This window comes from Phaenicophaeus curvirostris, chromosome 6 (assembly GCF_032191515.1).
Source record: "Phaenicophaeus curvirostris isolate KB17595 chromosome 6, BPBGC_Pcur_1.0, whole genome shotgun sequence".
Classification (NCBI taxonomy): Eukaryota; Metazoa; Chordata; class Aves; order Cuculiformes; family Cuculidae; genus Phaenicophaeus; species Phaenicophaeus curvirostris.
The window spans coordinates 36,386,863-36,408,121 of NC_091397.1; the positions used below are offsets into that span (position 1 = coordinate 36,386,863).

The 21,259-nt window shown below is 39.3% G+C and overlaps 1 protein-coding gene across 4 annotated transcripts in view; it reads right to left on the bottom strand.

Annotated features, from left to right (window-relative positions):
* Positions 1–215: 215 nt before the first annotated feature.
* Positions 216–21,259, bottom strand: part of POU6F2 (POU class 6 homeobox 2) — a 323,558-nt gene continuing 302,514 nt past the window's right edge. For 3 of the 4 annotated variants that reach the window (XM_069859806.1, XM_069859807.1, XM_069859809.1), the window contains exons 8-10: positions 16,672–16,840; positions 6,828–6,996; positions 216–3,492 (exon numbers count right to left, since the gene is read on the bottom strand). In XM_069859806.1, the coding sequence (XP_069715907.1) occupies positions 2,988–3,492; positions 6,828–6,996; positions 16,672–16,840 (843 nt within the window). In that variant the 3' untranslated portion in view covers positions 216–2,987. The remainder of the gene's footprint in view (positions 3,493–6,827; positions 6,997–16,671; positions 16,841–21,259) is intronic. The other variant, XM_069859810.1, reaches the window with a different exon arrangement.

Consider the following 21,259-nt stretch of genomic DNA (forward strand, 5'->3'; position numbering starts at 1 on the left):
AATCACTGCACATAAATGATTTTAAGACCGTAGGATGAACATAATTTTTTCTTCCAAGCTGGCAATTTGTATTTATTTTACATTTTTACTGTCCTAGTTACATCCTCCCGATATGTACTTTGGAAGAGAAAAGAGCTTATATAACTGCTGCCAGAAGATTTTTAAACATTTAATATCTTTCATACACTGTTTAGTTCACTTTTCTTCTTGGGGGATTTTTCTTCACAAAATTTAGAACAGTCCTTGGGAGAGCTGGCAATTTAGTTTTTAGTCAAAGAACGGTTGATGGTTTTGTTCCCAGGCTGTTGGTGATAGGGGTGGAGGGAGCAGGGGGAGATACGGTCTCAAGGGTGGCTGAATCATGTATGTGGCATTAATGACTGGACAATTAGCAGCATACTGGAGACATGGGTGTCTGCTTCCAATATGATTTGTTCTGCCCTCCTTCCCTGTTGGCTTCTGAGTGGTCTTCTGATCGTTATGTAAACTGAATTGTGGCCGCAAGTTTAGGGCTGTTTTGTATAGAAAATGTAGATATATATGTGGATACAGGTATCTGTGGATCAAGCAGGAAAAAGAAAACCAGAGGGGCAGATGTTGCTGTGGGAGTCTCTTTACTTCACATGCTCAGCTTAGGTAAAGCATCTTTTTTGTCCCTCACAATTTGCCTGTGGTTACTGAGGTGTTTTTTCCCCTAGGAGATATTTATATATCAACAGTCTGAAAAGAGTCAATAACAATTCTCACTCTCCTCTTCATAAAAGCAATACTGAAAATATCCTTAAACATACCCTGCTGAAGCTTAAAGCCTAAAATGCATTTGCTGGATGTGAGCCCAGCCCAGAGTACTGGATTCTCAGTGCTCTCCAACCCTGACCTTTGAGAGTGCTCACATTTAGAGGTAGTTTCTGGCACAGACGATGGTCTCTGAAGCCTTAAAACTCCACCAACCATGCAGTAAATGCCCCATTCTACAAGGCAAATCCCATTAATAAAATAGCTGGGGCCAGATTCAAAGCCTAGGGAAATCAATGGAAGTCCCTTTCTTTTGCTAAGTTTTTGATACAGCCTTGAGTTCTTGAAAATGCTGTAAGTGAGGTGTTATTTGAAGACTACAGCACTTCAGGAACCTCCTTCAACGTCCTGGGTAGATGAGAAAAAACACAGTACAACCATCCTGATGCCAGTGAATGCAATCAGGTGTTATACCAGCAAAATTTTATTCCATCTCTACAGTGAGCTGAACCAAATCCCTAATGTTATCTTTTAGAAAGTCCTGATCAAGATGCAGCTTCTACCCTCATAGTGGGCTGAACCAGAAAGGCTGGAACAGAACTCAGCAGAAGATTAAAATTGCAGGTGACCTTCGTAGGTCAGCCCGTACTCCATTGATAACCTGCAATACCTTTCCCTCCCTCTGAGCCTTGGTATACTCGTAGATTCAAAGACCATAGTATTTTAGAAGATGCTTGTCCAATCAAAAAGGAAGCCACAAAGGTAAGTTGTCTTTATAGGAAAATCAATTCACCTGAAGCATATTGCAGGTGACCCACCTTACTATTCCCAAAGGATAAAGGGTTTCCCTATGTCCTGATTGCTTATTCTAGCCAGCAGTCACAGCAAACACCTGCAGAAACAGAGCCTCCTAATGAAGAGGTCAACAGGGCCAGCATCAATTTCAGAATGGCATGAAAAAAGGCAGAAGGAACAAAGCACTACCATTGGAACAGTCCATTGTGACGTAATGATCAAAACATCCTCATCATTTCTCTTCCTGTCCATTTGTTTTCATCAGAATCTCAAGAAATTTCTTTGGCTAGTGGACTTTGGAGAGAAATTGCTTCAAACAGAACCGTGTTATAGTTGCACTACTGAACCAAATGTGCAGTTTATATTTATACTACAAAATGAGTTTGGGTAACCTCTCCAGATTCATGGCCAAAGGACAGAGAAATCCCAAGCTACATAATTGACAATGAGCACAATGTTCAGCGTGGACTCCGTTCATGAGATGTAATCCTAATCCTTCTTTGTCCTCTATTGCATTTCAGCATATCAATATAGAAGTGTTCAGATTTCACTTCTCTTTTTAAAACTCTTCAAACAGTGCTGAGCTATGTGGGTTTGAGGAAGGGGTAGAGAATGATCTGGAAGAGGGGAGGCAGCAAAAAGAGTCAGAAAAAAAAATAGAAATGCGAACCAAGACATACAACCTTAGAAGAGAAATACCACACTCTGCAAATCACAATAAAAATAAATTATTTTTGGCACCTAAACACTTGAAGACTGCAAAACTGTTGACTAAAAGAAATGGAAAGGAGGTGACCACAATGTAATGACTTTGTAACAGCTGTTTGTACGCACCTGCAGGAGGTGCGAACGATGAGAGAAATTAATCCTATTTTCATCCTCTTTGAAAAATACAAATGTAAAAACTTGTAACACAATTTTACACTCATAAAAGAGTAGACTAACAATCTAGTTTGCAATGCCATGTTTCTGACTTTGGTTAATAGTATTCATAGTGAATCAGCACTTGATACCTGAAAGGCTACAATCACTCCTCCAGGTGGCAGGCTTGTATTCGCTTTTAAACAGATAAAAGTTTTTTTTTTTCTTTTTTTTGTTTTGTTTTGTTTTTTTTTCCTTAAAATGTTTTCACATTTCCATAATATACAGAAAAAAAGTAAGCAGTTATTTGGTTTACCTTAAGTCCATTTAAAAAAACTGGCTTTTTCTTTTTTTGGGGGGAACTAATTCTACGACACACACACACACACTAAGTGTTGTGTATTTTTTTGTTTTGTTTTTTAAATAGGAAAACCCATAGACATTTATAAACTGTACTGTCCTTCTTGTAGTTTTCTCAGTCTTTTACTTACAAGGGTGATGAACAAGTATTTTCACAGAGTTCAAATGGTTATGTTTCTGTTGGTGCGGGGTTGTTTTTTGTGTGTGGTTTTGTTTTGATTTTGTTGTTTTTGTTTTTAGGAGTTTTCTTCCAGAGAGTCTGTTAAAGGCTCCATAGGAACTGCTGTCGCAGGCTCGTGTTGTTTCAAACGTTTAATTGTGTTCTTCAGTGCTTGCCTCTTATTGCAGAACCAAACTCTAACTACTTCACGGTCATAGTTCAGTTTCTCTGCAATCTCTGTCATTTCTTGCCCAGAGGGGTGCGTGTTCTTCTCAAAGTGGGCATTCAAGATCTCAAGGGCTTGTGGCGTGAATGAGGTACGCCTCTTGCGCTTTTTGGATGGTTCACTTCCGATAAACTCGGTAAGGTTCTGCATACCTGCTCGATGGCGGGCCTCAGCCTCAGCCATCCACCGCTCAAGCACCGGCTTTATCTTCTGGGCACTTTTAGGGGTGATGTCCAGCTTTTCAAACCTGGCAGGATACAAAAGGCCAGGGTTCAGTTTGGCTGTCAGACTGCTAGCTATAGTGTTCTCTTGGGCTTCCTGTGGTAGGAAAAAGTGGCTTCTCAGGATGGTGTGTCTGAGGGAAAATTGAGAAAGAAGAGTCTTACACTGATGCTCTGCCAGGGTGGGACTTCCTGCCTGCCTGACTAATTGACTGGCAGAGGTAATTTACAATGGATTACGAAAACTATCAGATAGGTATATCTATAAATATATATATATATCTAGATATTTAAGCTAACACAAAACGAGCACTATAACAAAATTCTATGTACACTAAGTAATACATGTTACGAGTTGCGTTTTCATATTTCTGATGAGCTTTACAAACCCTTAAGGCTAAGTCTAATTACAGGAAATGACATCAAAGGCAATTGCTCTTTATCATCTTATCTTTGTGATTAATCCTTTTCTTTCCCCTCCCATCCCATGTGGTCTAAACACCATGGGTTTAATAATACAAACCAATGGCAGTTACTAGCCTCTGAATATCAGGTTTCCTTTCCTTTCATTTTTCAGCAATTTTCACTGTTTGCAAGTTAACGCTATATCCCTTTTCTGGGTCGGAAAAAGATCCTCATAGAAGCGGTGGTGTTCAGCTGAAACAGCTGGACACTTTGCAATTATCTTGAATGCCCCCACAATGTGCAAAGACAGACTCATGTTTTCCAGATGAAACCCAGCATAATAGTCTACTAATGTGCTGTGGCACCAAGCTGGGTTTATTGTGGGATTTCTGCAAACTGCACCAGAATGATATCATTTCCTGTAATGAGGTCTTCTATATATCATTTTGCCATCAAAAGTCTTTTGCCAAACCAGATTTTACAAGTATTATAAAACATCTGGAAAAGCAGCCACACAAAGCTTTAATCCTTTCAAAAAACAAGCAGAAGAGCTAAGTTCACATTTCAGGTCTTACAGTATAAGTACTTCTTCCATTTAGTGAGTTCATCCTCTCTTGCTATGCATTAAAAGAGTCTTAACACAGCTCCTCTGATGCCACCCATCAGTATTTCCCCACTTTGCCTGCGTCCACCCTGCACGCTGCAGTATATAACGTTGCAGAAAGGCAATAACTATTGTGTGGCACTGCCGCACTCCCCAGCCTGCTCGGTGCCACCACGGCCGCTAATCACGACGTGCTCTGGAGATGAGGCCAAGTGAATCAATCCCTTTGTGCAAAGCAACTTGGCAACTGGAGTATGCAGTTTTTAGAGTCTCTATTCAGCACATGGTAGCCACAGAAAGTACTCGAAGAAAAAAAGCATTTCTCATAAACAAAGAATAACACAAATATTAATTTCAGATAACAACACTCCAGAGAATTTAACTTATGCCTAGGATTCTAGTGTGGCATTGACTGCAAGGTGCCCTTCCTTGGTGTCCAGTGATATTCCAGGCTCAAGCGTACATTTTAGAATGCATTGTCTCAAATTAAGAAGATATCATTATTTGCATGCAGAGTATACTAGCAGGGTGGTGTATTGCTGATGTGATCTGCACAGGGCACATGGAGAGTTTCCTTCTGTCTCTGAATTGGTTGTTCAGCTTGCTTACCTTACTGCCATTCCCATTACCCTGGACTTCATACTGAAACTCCTTAGTTACCATTAAAAGAAAAGTTAAACCTACTATTTCTGAGGAACAGCATACTGCCACTAAGCAGCATGGCTTGATGCTTAACAAGAAATGCTCAGTCATAGAAGGTTTTTACACCTCAAAATGATATCCCCATCTGGAGGGCACAAAGGAAATAACCCCCCTCCCCTATGCCCTTGCAAGTATTTGGGACCAGTTTCTACACCAGTCCTCATGTTCTGAGCAATTTTGTCTTCTAAGGAGTCCTCTGTAAAAGGTCTCCTCATTGTGGGTTTGTTAGCCACGGCTGTGCTCCAACTGCATCTTTAGTGGGGTTTGCATGATAATCAGTTAGTGGGCTTTTGCTTAGTGAAATTCTTTTGCTTAGTGAAATTCAAGCCATCCCCAGTGGATTTCTCTGTTGCAAGGTAGATGGAGGAAATGAGAAGACAGCAAGTTAGACAAAAGCAGAGGAAACTGCAATTTATCACTTTAAAGTATGCTATGTTAAACAATAACGTAAGGCTACAGCAAATTAGCAACTGCTAAAATCTCCATCAGTTTTAGGCATTCTTTACCTACTGACCAGAGAGAAGTAAAAAAAAAAATAAAATAAATTAATCCTTAGCAACAGGGAGCAATAGCATTCATATCATTGGCATTGCTTGTTAGTGTTGATACTGCAGTACATGTTGTTTGGTATAACGATATACAAGTCTTGAAACAAATTTCCCAGCAGTAGTATCCTTGTATAGACTGAATAAAGGTTATTTTCTACAGGGAGGTATCTTATAAGAAAAAACAGTAGGGGAGATCATAGAAGTGAGAGGATCCTATGGAGCTTTTTGTATTTAACAACAATCAATGGGTTTTATGGAAAATCATTGAGCAAAATGTGAGCTGCAAGCTCACTACCCCATACTGATGTTATTTATAACCTTAGTCTTAAACTGCAGGAAAAGTACACTTCCGTTCTATGGGGAATACATTAAAAGTATAAAGAGCAGATAAAAAGACAGAGCATTTCATGGATCACCAAGAACAAAATCCACTTAAATGAGCTTAGAGTTGGTTTCTTGGCTTTCATTGATGGAGAAGGACTATAAGGCATTGCCCAAGAGGAAAAAGCTGTTACCTAAGTGTGTTTGTTACCTCATGCATAAACATGGGATTACTGCAACACACGTACAGGCATATATGGTGTTCACTTCTACCTACTTTAGCTCTGTCAAGGCTGTAATATCATTTCTAATGATTAAGGCATACTTCTACTTCTGCTTTGCATACATGGGATATCTGTTTGTTTTTTTTTAGTGAACATTTGGGTGATAAGAGATGAATAGCTGCTGGTTTGCAAGATAGCAGGAAGGATAATTTTTTCCCTTCTGTGTTGCCTAGGTAAATCATCGTTAACATCCTGTATGTGAAGTGCTAACCACAGTAATACAGGTTTTAACTTAGCAGGGATGCAGCCATGAAATATTTGTTCAGTAACCCTATCTGTAGAAAATGGCACAGTATGAAGAGGGTCAGCTGGTGCTTATCCAGCATCAGCAGGGTCTCCAGCTTGTCTACGGAATTAAGTCTCAATGCCAGGAACATTGTTTCTCACTTGTTTAAAAGAGGTAAAAAAAGACTAAAGTTACTTTAGTGGTACACAATAAGAACATTTTAGCTGCCATACACCAACATCATTGGTTAATTTAAATCCCAGATTAAATAATGCATTCTGAAGACATGAGACTCAAACACAGGCATACTCCTTGCAAAAAGGTAAATAGTTATTAAGAAGAAACAGAGGAGAGGAGAGTTTATGATGTAACTTGTTACCTGCAGATGGCAGACTGGCTATAGGCTGGGCCTTCGGTAGCGCTTAGGGCTTGGCCAACTTGAGTCTGTGTCAGGCCAAGGGACAGGCGCCGGATTTTAAAAGCTTTGGCAAATTCTCGGATTTCTTCTAGATTCACCCCATCCACCTCTCCAGTGGCTGTTTGAGGATCTGTTGAAATATTTATGTTTTAATCACATGAGTTCTTCATGTCACATATGAGTGGGAAAGGCTTACACCAGCTTCCATTATTAAGATGTTCATGTTCATTTAAAAAAAAATCTTTATCCTTTTCTCTTCTTCCCCAAACAGAAAATTGCCATAAGTGTGTTATGAAGCTTATTCACATTGCTAAAATACTAACCGTGCTACAGTGTTTCCAGGTGAAAGATTTTAAAAGATTTTCAGTTTGTTTTTAAACTCCTGAAAACAGCCAGATCATTTCCAAGTGAGGCAATGTTGGCGCTCCTTTCTGCCATTTCTGTCTTGCAAAATGTCCCTCAGATTGACAAGTCACGTTCCTCATTTCCCCTTCTTATCACATACAGAAGGAAGGCTGGTGTCAATATTTATATAATTTCAGTCCGTGAGGAGAGCTAGATATACATGACCTGCTTGTGTTTTTAATTTGAAAGCAAGACTTTCTGCTTTATCTAAAATTAATGCCAAATAAGCAGACTTACAAAGCTTCCTTCCATTTTGCACAATGCCCAACCCAAACCACCAGCCAAAAGTCCAAAATAATGCAGCAGATGAACAGGCCCAAACAAAATGCTACCTTTAAAAACACCTTAATTTAAAAATAATCTTTTAAAACATGCCCTTCTGAGAATCAACCTTTCAAGCTTTTCATTCTGCCTCCCATCAGGTTGATAATCAAGGAGCAGCAACATCAGCCATTAGGTTTCGGATGGTAATGCTGCACAATTTTTTCTTTTACATTAGCCCCTCAGAAGATAATGCTTATGATGCTGTGAGAATAAATCTGTCCTTTCTCTCCATAGCAGTTTACTGACACAGAAGCCTTTGTCCCTGAAAGGGCACATAATAAAGCATCTCTACCACAGGAAAGCTCCTTTGGTGCTGGATAACTCAGTCAATTTAGGACTTATCAAGGGAAATGACACAACAGCTGGAGAATGGAACTTCCCCCCCCTCCCAAGCTACTGATCCCTGGCTAAATGAAAGTGTTTGCCAAGTCAGAGACAGCATGGGACTGGGATGGTGGAAGATTTCAAAGTGTTGTGCAATCCTGCATGTAGTGAAGCTATTCTCCCAGTGAGACATCTCTATTGTTCTTCACCTCATTTCTCAGACTTTTTAGGTGAAAAGTTTGCAGCGCAATAACCCATCAATTTCTGTAAATGCAAGCAGTTGTCCAAGGATTGTGCTAGACTACATTACTATTCTGAACACTATATGAGAGTGGCTCCTGCTAGTAGAAGCTGTAGCTAAAGGCTTGTCAGCATTAATGGTAATAAAGCTTTTATTTTCAGGGCTTTATAAACCTGATGTAAAATTCCCATATGATGGCAAATGTCCTGTTAAAAAAAACTTTAGTGTAATAATAGACAGAGGGAAAAGGTTTTTCTGTGATATAAATTTAGCCTATTCCAAATCGTAGCTTGAGTGTAAAAGCACACATAACAAAAGTATTTTAAAAATACTTGTGTATGCAATGGGGGCCATGTGAACTCTACATACAAGTAAACACACTTGTAGGCTGAACCTGCTTTTAACAGGGCTCCATACTCAGAATCATCCCTCCTGTTGTCAGTGCCATGCTTCAGCTCACCTGTGCACACACGCTAGGGTACTTATTATTTGGTTTTAAGTAGTTGGTGCTATGGCAGGGGCTACTCAGATTTGTAACTTTTGTTTGCCTTCAGAGTTGTGACATTTTCCTGCTTACCCCTTACACAGTCTATCTAGCACACCATTTCTTATTTTCAGAGACCCAGAATGGAGCTGGATGCATACCTGCCCTTTGGGTTTCTGAAGAGCACCTGATAAATGTACAAAATATCATAAATGGTAATGGCCTCAAAGATTCCCTTGAGTAAAGTGCACTAAGATGGTGACCTTCCTCACCTCTTTCCTTCCTTCACTTTAAGGCCTCTGTCTAAGGCTATTAAGAATGTGACAAAGGAAAACTTTCAAAGTAGCAAATGTTATGGCAACTGCCACCTTTAAACACCCCCAAATCCTGTTAGGAATTAAAAAAGGAAGTAAGAAATCTAAGGGGTTATTTGCTTGTGCATGATTACAGAGAAATTCTGCCAAGTTCTGCTGGATCCTTCTGACATGACACTGTAGCGACAGTCAGTATCATGGAAAGTCCTTGCCTGCTTGTGGGGCTTGGACGAGGGAACAATTAAGCTGACCTCTCCTTGTGATGAGAAAAAAACCCGTGATGCGCATCAGCAATATGGGAGCAGATTACAGTATATGGCAGAATGTCTGTTGAGAAAAAGGCTTCAATCTTACATAGCGTTTTGGCAAGTGGAAAATACTAACAGACATGGACCAAAACACTGAAGCCCATAATCACTGAATTCCAGGGAAAAGAACATTTGTATAAATTCAGAACCATTTCTACTTCAGGTGTGATTCAAAGCCCTTTGAAATTCATAGAAATAGTCTCTTGACTTCTGTCAGCTCCATAACACTCAAATAGTTCTATGAAGACCGCACTACTGACATCATTATATAACAGCACTGGTCTGTTTTACTCTATTGCCATTAAAATGCCATCAGTACATAATCTTGGACATTGTGGACTAATACATGCATGTACATGAACATATACAAATAGATAATGGACTTTGTTTTAATAAGTTCTGAGGTCTCAGAACAGTTAAGTGTATAGTGCACTTCATATTTTAGGAAGTGTAGGTTATTGGAGACTGTAAATAAATTAGTGCTTATTATATGAAATGGATATCCTAGCGAAGGCAGCATAGTGCCAACAGGAAAATAAAGAATACCAATCTCATTGAGTGGTTGGGATCGACAGTAACAGCATTCAAAGACTCCCTGTGCTCATTACGATAAACAATAGTTGTTGTGTTTATGAAACTACTGAATGCTGGAGAAAGGTGAGAAAGTTGTCTCAGACTGCTTATGTACATGTGCCTTAACATAAAGGAAACCAGCTAAAATTCCCTCAGGTGTAATGGTGGATGGTGAAGGTGAGCAAGCAAATTGGAAGAAATAAAATCCACAGGCTCTCTTTCTGCACTGAAAATCCCTTTTTTTTTCTTACTGAAAAGAATATGATTCCCACTTTTGAATTCTTCTAACATCCTGCATAAGTTTGTTAGTAAGTACAAATTTGTTCTGATTTTCATCAGTACAACTTGAAGAATAAAGTAAATTTCTGTTGTGCAGAGCTCTACCATGGAGGGATTACCAGGCATGATTTCCCCAGTCAGAAAGGAGGAGGAATAGCTGGCGGAGGAAGTCCAATGGAAAGCAAATTGGATAAGAGGGGCTGGAGAAAATATTGTTAATGGAAAATGGACTGGATTTCAGGGGAAAGAATGAAGAATAATTTGTTTGTGGGAGGCATTTTAAATTTATAGTAATAAATGACAGTAAAATTAACTTGGAAGGAAGAAAGGAACTTATTGGAGACACAAATCTCAGAGCATGAGGGAAATCCAGTGATTTTCACAGAAAGAACTTATGGTGGAGGATTAAAAGAAATGAGAAAAGAGATGCTTCTGAGAGAGGAAAAAGAAATGGAAAAAAAGGAGGAATAATAATGTAGAATTGAATGAAGAGAAAACAAAGAAGAGAAAAGAGAATAGAGAGAGGATGAGAAAACACGAAGGCATCATACAGAAGGAACAGGAAAAACAGAGATGGATGTTGGATTCCTTGCTTAGGCAGAGCTTCTTTTAAACAATCTTTTCTTTGGAAACAACTGTAATTTTCTGTTTTTAGAAGAACTAGCACTTGTTGGTGGTCCAGGATAAAGGGGAGAGGATGACATAAAAGGGAGAACTATAAAGAACATAGCAATCCAAATGGAAAAAAATTTTACAGGGAATAAAAAAAGAGAAGTAAATAAGAAAAGGAAGGAAATGCACCTTTTTGAAAATCAGGAAATGTACTAAAGAAAAAAATGTAAAATCATAAAGAAAAAGTGACTAGAATGAAAAGTAAAAGTAATAAAAACAATGAACATGGAACACTAAAGTTATTAAAGACCAATTCTGATCCCTTTATCATATTACCTTAGTAATTTCACTGATCTGAGGCAGCCTCATGTAAAGAGAGTTACTTTACAGTAAGTGCGCAGAACCTTGCTCTAGAGGAACTTATTGAAGTTATGTGGCTCTAATAAATTTGATTATCAGAATAAAGCAGCTGAATATGGTTAGTTTTGCATGAACTTTACTATATTTAGCAACAATTACTGAAATACAGCATATGTCTACCAAGGTACTTGACCCTAGGGCCTCTGCTGGAGGACTGGGCTGCAGCTTTGGAATGAATAAGGAAAAGGTAACAACAATATTCCTGCTTAGGGAGGGCTAAAGCAATTAAAGAGATATTCAGGAGCCCACAATTTGTTTCTTGCTGCCATCATGCCTATCGGTTTCTTTCACGACTACTTATGCATTGCAGTCTTCATCCCACTAAAAGACTTTGAATGGACTTTCGCAGACACTAGGTTTCGACTGTAGTCCAGTTATACAAAGCTTTGTTAGCCAGCATGGGAGCTGGGACACTAAGAATGCTTTGTTCAACTGTGAGTCATAGGCTTGACAAAGTGGTGCTCTTGCCCTTTGGGGATCTGAATGGATTCTGCAAAAAAGCAAAATATGAATGACTTTCTGTCTATTTATTTCCCTGTGTGCAGTCACAGTTGTATGCAAATGGGGTCACATGAAACAATTTTCAAATTTGTGAATCATAGAATCATTAGGTTGGAAGACCAATTAAGACTGTTTATCTAAAAAGATGGGATTATCAACAACAACAAACAGCTGTAAAGGATCCTTTTTCATGTTTCCTGTCTGCCTTTTTCATGTTTCATTACATGGGTAGTTCAACCTTTCCCTGCTGAACTGACCATATTTGCTTCTTGCAGTAGTAAAAACTAGCAGGTAGCTCTCTTGTGCCATGGATCGTTGTCACTTACGTGCCAGCTCAAGAAGGTTTATACCTGCAGTGTTAGCTCGAGTTCACGGCTGGCTACATGCCGTGTGTATGGACATCCTGAACCGCCATCAAGGATCAGAGATGAATGTTACTTCTGTCTGTGTGATAACACTATATGAATGGCAGAAATGACTTGATGTGCCCCTCTTACTACTCAGCCGGTTGGTCTTGAATAGTTAGGGAGTGGATGAAGCTGGAAATGTGCATTTACAAGAACTACAGGTACTTTTATTTATGTGTAATAATTGTTGTGCATTCGTACAAGAGATCTCCATCAATAGCCTTTCCCTTTGAAATGCTTATAAGATCTGGGTCTCAGTGAATCAATTCCCAAGCGCAACATCTTCCTCAGTCAGATTTTACAAAAAGTATTCCCTTTACTCAGAGTATTTTCTTTTCTTGACTTAATTGATTTTTCTTTATTTGAGCAAGGGAGAAGCAATCCAACTGTCTTCTCTGTGCCATTCATTATCACAGGTAATAGGATATGGACTATGGCTAAGTTTCCATGGCATTTGCCATTACAAGACAAATTTCAGGGCAACTGCTTCTGAGAATGAGGGTAATAAAACAGGTTGTTCTGCCCAGGATAAAAATATATAATAACCTCTTTAAGAAGTTTCAGTTTCCCTACAACTTGAAACATTGCTTTGAGAGGTGTCAGGGAGATAGCTGTTATGACAGCAATTGGCTCCTAGCCACACCAAGTAAAAGTCCGTCTCCAACAAGTCCAAGCAGGTGAGCCTTCAGAGCACATATCTCCTCAGTAGAGATTTGCTAGACCTCTGTGTAGAGTTTTCTTTTACGATTTTCTCTGCATTGAAGATGCTTGAACCGAAGGCAGAAGCAGACGGAGAAGAACCACACCCTCCTATGGTTGTGGCTTTGGCCTGCTTTGGGTCAGAACAGCAGTAAAGACAGAGAGACTGACTCGCCTCTCTTCTTGATGATCATTTTCCACACTGCTCTGATGCCTTCCAAGGATGGAAGGAGTGGTGTCAGCATGATTTGGATGCAGGGGGTGCAAAAATTAACCTGGAGTCTGAAGGAAAAGAAATGATGGAAGGAAGAAAAGCCCTGAAGACTATTAAGTAGCTGGGATTTGAGTTTAGAGTGGAGGGAGGGAGGACCTGTGCTGAGAGTAGTAATAACTGTGCTAGAGGAAGAAAACAGGAAAAAAGACAAGAGTAGTGATGAAACATGGTTGAGCAGAAAACAAATTACCTAATAAAAAGTCTGGTAAAAGAGACATAGGAATGGTTTGGCAACAGAGACTGACTGGGAGCTGGAGGGGAACTGAAATGGAAAGAGGAGTTGAGAAATGAAGGGCTGTGGAGAAACTACTGCAGGGAGAAGGCAAGATGAACAAAAGCATGGAGGCAATGGGAGCTCAGATAATGTGGAGAATGGTATGAGATAGTAATAGGACTGGAATAAAACAAGTGGTGGAAGGAGTCAGGTCTGAGAGGAACAAACAGAAAGTCTATGCTCATTAGTGTTTCTCCCTTTATTCCCCAAACTGATATTCCTGTGCTTCACGTTCCTCTGCTCTCAGCCAAATTCATGAGCAGAACCAACAAGTTTATGAAACCACCTATCAGCTTCTCCACCCATTCATCTGACAGAAGATCTTGTATTTCCAGCTATGAATATAAGCATTATCTCATCATATGACTGATTTACATTACTATTTTGCTTTTGTAACAACCTTGAAAATAAAGCCAAAAGAACATCCTTAGGGTTGTACATATAAACACCCAGAAGCTACAAAATGCAGGAGTTAGAGTTGCCCACAATGCAGTGTAGCATAGTCTTCCAGTCCTGGATTACCAATTATTTCCCAGACTCCTGCCTTGTCCAGTGCACAGGACAAATTGTGCTTCATTACAGAGGAAGTGACTGCTGTACTGCCTTTTCACATGTTCAGTGTGTGGCCCTGGACCTCTATTAAAGCTCTTCTCCAATGACACAGCCATTCATTTCCTCTCAAGCTCTTCTGTTTTATTAAATCTTAATTTATTTTCTTGTGTTTCTACAAGATGAGGGTCTTTCCCTTCTCATTCACAGAGAAATGGACAGATATTGAGGGAAAAAGCATTTTTGGGTACGCAGCCTAGGTCAAGTAGGAGATGATCTTTTAGACTGTCTTTAAATGGTTCTTTATACAGTTCCACAGTGAAAATGTACTTAAAATTGTAACTGTGAGTACCACTTTATTCTGTAAATTAAAGCCCAGAGTCTCAAGCTGGATATTGAAGGAGTACTTGTGAAAAATCTGTTTTAAGTGACTTGCCTGCCATTGCATTGGAATTACTTGGCAGTCAGAATGCTTCTGCTCCTCAGTCCTCAACTGCCTGAAGCAAGACCATCCTTCACCCTCTTACAGCTCACTACCTCAAATATTATGCAAACTGAGAAAATGTTTAGGTAGGGCACAAAACCTGGGACAACAGCATGCCTGTTGCATTAGTAATTTTGATGCATCCCTAGAACAATTCCATTGAGAATGCATTGAAAGAAGGATAACAAAATAATCACGATTGCATGATTTTAATCACAATGTATGAAGTCTGACACAAAAAACCCCCAGGGTTGTGCCTGTAACTGTTTTTTATTTTATAAATTAAGAAAATCAACTGTGCTCACCCTCAAAATAGTTCCCTTCTGAGTTGACATATCTGCATACAATGCTGCCAATTTTCAAAGCAATTGTGAATATGGTTTTCTGAAATGCTATTGAGGATCTCCATCAATTTTACTTTCACATCTTCTGCTGACAAAAAAAATGGGTTCCTTTGAACACTGACTTGATCATTGGGAAGAGGTAGAAATCAAAAGGAGTCAGATCTGGTGAACAGGGTGGGTGGGTACCCAAGCACAGTAACACTATTAGCTAAAAACTGCTTCACTGGGAAAGTGGTGTGAGCTGGTGCACTGTCTTGATCTTAACTTGCTGTTCATTCTTGCACATTGCCATTTTCCAGCTGAGGGTAAGAAAATGTATATATTTAAACACGTTTTCACTTGTACCAAGTGAAGCGATTGAGTTGAGCCTTGTCTCACTGTGGCAGGTTAGAATGTGTTCTATAACCATCTCTTTGTCTCTTCCCTCCCATTCTTGTTTCCTGAGCTACAGGGTTAGTCTTGTTTTATTTATTTTTTTTTTTTGTGATGGACCTTGTATATTATAAAAAATACATATTCTATGAGGTATTGCATGCAGTTGAACAAAAATTATTTTCCTAGCATCTCCTAACTTTAGAAGGATTTATCCTGTAAACTTAAATGGGCTTCTTTCATGCTGCTTTTGTTGTGTAGGGTGCTTATCCCCATGGGGAAATTGACCGGTATAAATATTGTGGGGTAGAGTAACTCTCAATAGTTATTCTAGAATATTTTTTCATAAGAATGTCCACAAGGGAGACTATTCTGGATTAGCCATTGAAATGTAACTTATTCTGCACTAGCTATTTTAGTCAACTTTCCCACAAAGATAAAGGGTAACTTCATGTATTTTAAACATGAAGCCTCTTATTTGTCTTCTTCCTACAAGCTGGTCTACAGGAGAAAATTTACTGACAGAGCAATAGTAGTATATCACTATAATTATGTCTATATATTTTTATATATATATAAAATACATATATTAATATTTTATATATTATATATATATATATATAAATTATATCTATAGTACTTACAGCTACCAATGCAGGTATTTTTATTCCAGAATAAAAGTATTCACACTGGGAGTTATACCAGCATAATTTTACCACCAGAGCTCTGCTAGTAATTGCCCCATATAAACAATCTCTGAAATAATCTAACCAAGATTTTTTTCATATCTTCCTTTGCATGATAGTTTCTCCAAGCCCTTCATAAACTTGCCTCAGTCATATATTTTACATTACCAGTACGGTGTGAGCTCTAGTGTTTGTTTACATGAAATATATACGTGGAGTATCTTTGAACAAGGTCATCCAATAATGTCAGATATTTGCAGATGTGCAAAACTTGTTAACACTTCTTAGGTATACTTCTAACCTGCTGTTTTTGCTCTATCAAAACAATGTAATAGCAAAGACTCTGAACTGTGGGATCTGGAAGAAAGGGTTGTTTTTTTTTTTTTCAGGAGGTCAGTTGCTACAATTGTAACATTGAAACTCTCCCCCGGTGTTACAGTTCTTTCTTGTTTAAATTGTGCAAGCTTTTTCTGAAAAGAAAGGTCCCTCCTTCTAGATTTGTATGATACTAGGGTTTGTACAACACTTTGCCATGCTAACTGAGCAAACAAACATTACAAACAGCAGCCTCACCAAAAGTAGGAGGATCTGTCAGCTCACAAAATTCTGAGCAATATAATTCATTACATTGACTGATCCAAAACCTTCTAATTTCCAAAGAATATAAACTATATTTTAGGTAAAAGAGTTGCCCTCTAAGTCAATTAATGGCTGCTACCATTTTTAGGACCATTTTTAGCATTGATTACAAATTCTCAAGGCATGTTTACCATGGCAGCGCTTAGCAGTTCTTACTAGCAAGGGTCACTCTGCTTAGCAATATACAATCTACTATATGGAAAATAAAAGAAGGGGAAGCAGATCAGGAAACTCAGCAGCAAGGAGGACAAACAAAGGGGAAAATTAAGGAGAGCCAGGGAGCAATACTTACTGCTGACTAACTGGCCAACACTCAAAGCTGAAGAGGAGGAAGATGAGGAGGAAGAAGAGGAAGCCTGGCGCACTGGGCTTTGAGACATAGATGCTTGACTGTGAGCCAAATGCAGGAGATTGGGTTGTGAGGCTCCTTGTCCCACTTGCGTCTGGGAGGGCTGATGGAGCTATATGTTAAAATGTAAAAATAGGTATTTAGAAAATTGAAGCAGTAATAGGAAACTTTCAGTGCACCAGCTCACCCATCTACCTCTGGGGAACAAATCCCATAGAATTATTAAATACCACGGACATAGTTCAGGTGACAGTGTTACAGCAGGAGCAAACTGAGCTCCTTTGAATTCTGACTTCCCAATTTCTTCTCAGTTTAATCAGAAACTTAAGCTAATTAGAAGCTAAGTACTTGTTTGAAACAGATGATAAAAGACCTATGACATTCCCAACAGCATCCCGATTTAATAAATACATGTCCTTACCTGTTTTATGACTCAGGAAGCCCGACTTTTATTCCCTACATGCATTCTTACATAAATTGGCATTGTTTTAGAAAGGTCCTTTCATACTGCAGGACCAGAGCCAAGAAAAGCGGTAATGGGGAAGAAGAGATAAACTGGGGGAAAAAATCCTTTCCTACAGAGAGGAATAATTTGGTTTGCAACATTTTATCTAGCAAACAACCTGAAATGTTGAAATCTTACTTCTCATAAATTGTCCTTGTCCAAAACACATCGTGAAACTTCTGAGTCCTGTTCACCTCAGGACTGTGTCAAGTAAGACATACCTAAAAGTCTAGTGAGTATGGTAGATGCAAATGATCGATACAGTGTGATATATGAATCTGGCTTCATGATATTTTTTTCCCCCTTTTATGGATTTTACAACAGTGTAGTCTTTGATTATTCACTAGGGGACAGGAAAGAACTACTAATCCCTTCTGCCTATAATAAGCTTTTGTATGGGACTGAAAACCAGAAACATTCCCTGGTACTGATTTTCACATGAAACTTCCAGCAAATTCAAAGGGCAGTCTCTCTGCAGGATGGACACAATGGACCTAACAGTTTTGAATTGGGTTCTAGCAGTCCAGTACAGCCGTTTCAGAGCCTAATAGTACAGTAATATAATCCCAATACACTCGGGTGACTGCTGCTTATTCCTTTATTTTATGTTGATTCTTGATATTGACCAAAAAAGACTGCAAAAATCTACTAAAAGGCTTCACTTTTAAGTGATAGCTGTTGTCTGCATTCTCAGAAAGGGGCAAAGATAAAGGCCTATTTGGCCTTGCTTGAAGTCAGTAATTTCAATCTCTTTCTTGACTTCTAAAGGGTAGGAGTTTTTCTCTTTTGATATTTAACTGAACAAATGACTTCAGAAAAGGAGCCGAATTCATTAGTAATACTCAAATTATATATAATATGCTCCCAAAACACATGGAAATGACTGATGTTCAGTAGACAACAAATTGTATGGCATAGCAGATAAAGGTAGCTGATCACTTTCAAAATGACACTTTTCTGTGGAATACATATGAACAATTTTAATGATATTATTCCTGTTAGGGGTCTGTTTAAGAATGGAAAAAAATTACAATTCCTTTTTCTACCTCCCACATGGAGCGGCATAATATAAAATGAAGCAAGAAACTTTGAGTTACCCTTTAATGATAATGAAAATTATTTTTCTGACCAGTTTTAGCCTATTCTGACTTCCCTAGAGATCAATAAACAAAAACATTTTATTATCTTGAAGAGGCTTTTTTGGATCAAACACATTTTAAAAAAGAAAACTGGCACTCTATCAAACAGATAATAGTTGAGAAGCTGATTGAAAGGCTTCCAGAGCTCAGAATGGTACAAACGTGGATATCCTTAAAAAAAACATCAGTAAGGGCTGGATTTTATCTATAGAGAGCTCCCTACATAGAACGTCTATTTTTATAATAACGTTTCCTAGGGAAGCAGTCCACTAGGAGAGCTGGTCTCCTCTGAATACTGTAGAAATGGACTACCCATCCATTACACCCACATCACTCCAGACTGCAGCTTACAGAAACTGGCAGGCATTTGGGCTCCAAGTCTGTTGTCTAGAGGAATGTCTGAAAAACCTAAGGATTTCAGCCTAGGTGAGGGAAGAAAAATATTGTATTTAGATTAGTTAGTTGCTTTTGCACTATCTGGAACAGTCTTAAAGATGTTGGTGCTTATCTGTGAGTATTATAGTAGCTATCTTTAAAAAGAAAGATCTGCAAAATTATAGACCAGGCAACTAAACTTCAACCTGTGGAAAAGTACTGAAGAAAATAATCAAACAATTTGTAAGCACCCGCAAGAAAACGAGGTAGCAACAGACAACACGGGTTGTTAGGAACAAACTGTGTCAAACCAATCTGATCTCCCTCTAAGACAAGGTAATTGGCCTTGCGGACAGGGAAAAAGCAGTAGGTGGTTTGACTTTACAAGTCTCTCGACACTCCCTCGTGTGACATTTTTTATAACCTAGGGAAACATAGTTTAGATGAAATTGCTGCAAAAGTAGTTGGAAAATAAAACCAAGAGGACAGATAAATATCTGTTGAAATAGAAGTGTGTATGGATGGTGCTTTCCAAAGGGCTGTCCTGGTTCTGCACTATTCTGTATTTTCTTAATGACTTGGATGGTGGAGAAGAGAATGTAGTTACTAAATTTACAGGCCAATGGCATGCTAGGAGAGACTTTTGATTTATTGGAATACAGGATTAGGATTCAAAATGATCCTGTCAGTTTGAACATGCTGCCAGCAACACTGGGGTGTTGCAAAAGTGCAGAAAAAGCAACTCCCACACCAAGCTGTGTGTGGAGCAGGAGTGAAGCCTATGGTGCTTGTGAAGAAGATGAAGGAATTGAGAGCAGCTCTGCAGAGAAGGACTGGGGGGTACGGGTGGATGAAAAACTGGACCTGAGTCAGCAATGGGCACTCAGTTGAGAAAGACAACTGAGCCATGGGCTGCATGAAAAGAAGCATGCTCAGCAGTTCGAGGGAGGTGATTCTGCCCCTCTATTCCACTCTGGTGAGAACCCACCTGGAGCACTGTGTCCAGCTCTGGAGTCCTCTGCAAAGCAAAGACATGGAACTGTTGAAGCAGGTTGAGAGCAGGGCCACAAAAATGATCAGAGAGGTAGAATACCTCTCCTGTGAGAAAAGGCTGAGACAGCTGGGGTTGTTCAGCCTGGAGATGAGAAGGGTCCAGGGGGACCTTATTGCAGCCTTTTAATATGTAAGAAAGATGGGGACCATCTTTGTAGCAGGGCCTGTAGCAGTGGAACAAGGGACGATGGTTTAAACTAAAAAAGGGTATATTTAGACTGGATAGTAGGAAGACTTTTTTTTATGTTGAGGGTGGTGAAACACTGGAACAGGTTGCCCACAGAGGTGGTAGATGCCCCATCCCTGGAAACATTCAAGATCAAATTGGATTGGGCACTGAGCAACCTGATCTAGTGGAAGATGTTCCTGCTCCTGCAGTGGGGTTGGACTAGATGACCTTTAAAGGTCTCTTCCAACCCAAATGGTTCTATGATTCTACTAAGCACTGAAAAGAACTCTGCAGGAGGGGCACTTTGTCCATGGCTAGACACCACACTTCAGAAAAAATCTGGACCAACTGGAGGAGAATAATCAGAGGGGCTAAAGGTGTGAGAGTTACTTGGGAATTATGAAGACACCTGTAATGAACTGGGGTTGTTTAAACTGAAGAAATGAAGACTGAATGGGATATGATGCTAGCCTCAAATACAGGCAGACCTAATGAAAAGAGGAGACGATGAGTCTATCTTACGTTTTATAGTAGAGAGAATGAGGCTCAATAGCATGGAAGATTTTAATTAGATGCTGGGAAAAGCTGTCCAATGTGACAGTGAGGCACTGGCATAAACTGCAGGGAAAACCTGTGGAGTTCCTACAAAAGTGCTTAGGATCGAGTTGGTCACTGAACATCTCAACTGATAAGCAAGGACACAATAAATTTCATGCTTCCAGGAAGCACCAGAATGAGAGGGAATTCTGCATTCTCCAGTTGTGCATGTAAACCATGTGTATAGCCACAGTCACTACATAGCCCATGTGCAGTTTCCTGGTTAAGTCTAGGAAATGTCTGATTCTCTGTAGATGTATCGCACACCACATCTTTAAATTTATTTTTGAAACACCTAGGATACCCTGAAGCCTGGTAGTTTTCTTGTCAGGCATCCAGAAATCTTTGGACAAATGTAAGAAATTGTCAAAATTTGGCTGGGCGAAAAGGAAAATGTATAGTGAAGTCTGGATGCACAGTGACCTTAGCTGTAGTAGCAATATAAAAAGGATATATACAGATTGTTTTCTAACTCATTGCTTATGAGGGGAAAGGGAACAATGGGGTTGGAGAAGCTGAAGAGTCACCTTAAGGCCTGACCAGGGACTGAGGGAGGATTCCGTGTTTAACTCCCTACATAATTTTCAGCACACCCCCTGTTTTACAGACATGACTGTTAAGCTGTAAATGTCCTGCTTAAAGAACAATGATAGTTATCTGTGTCATCAAATTGCATTAAAATACTCTTTCTCT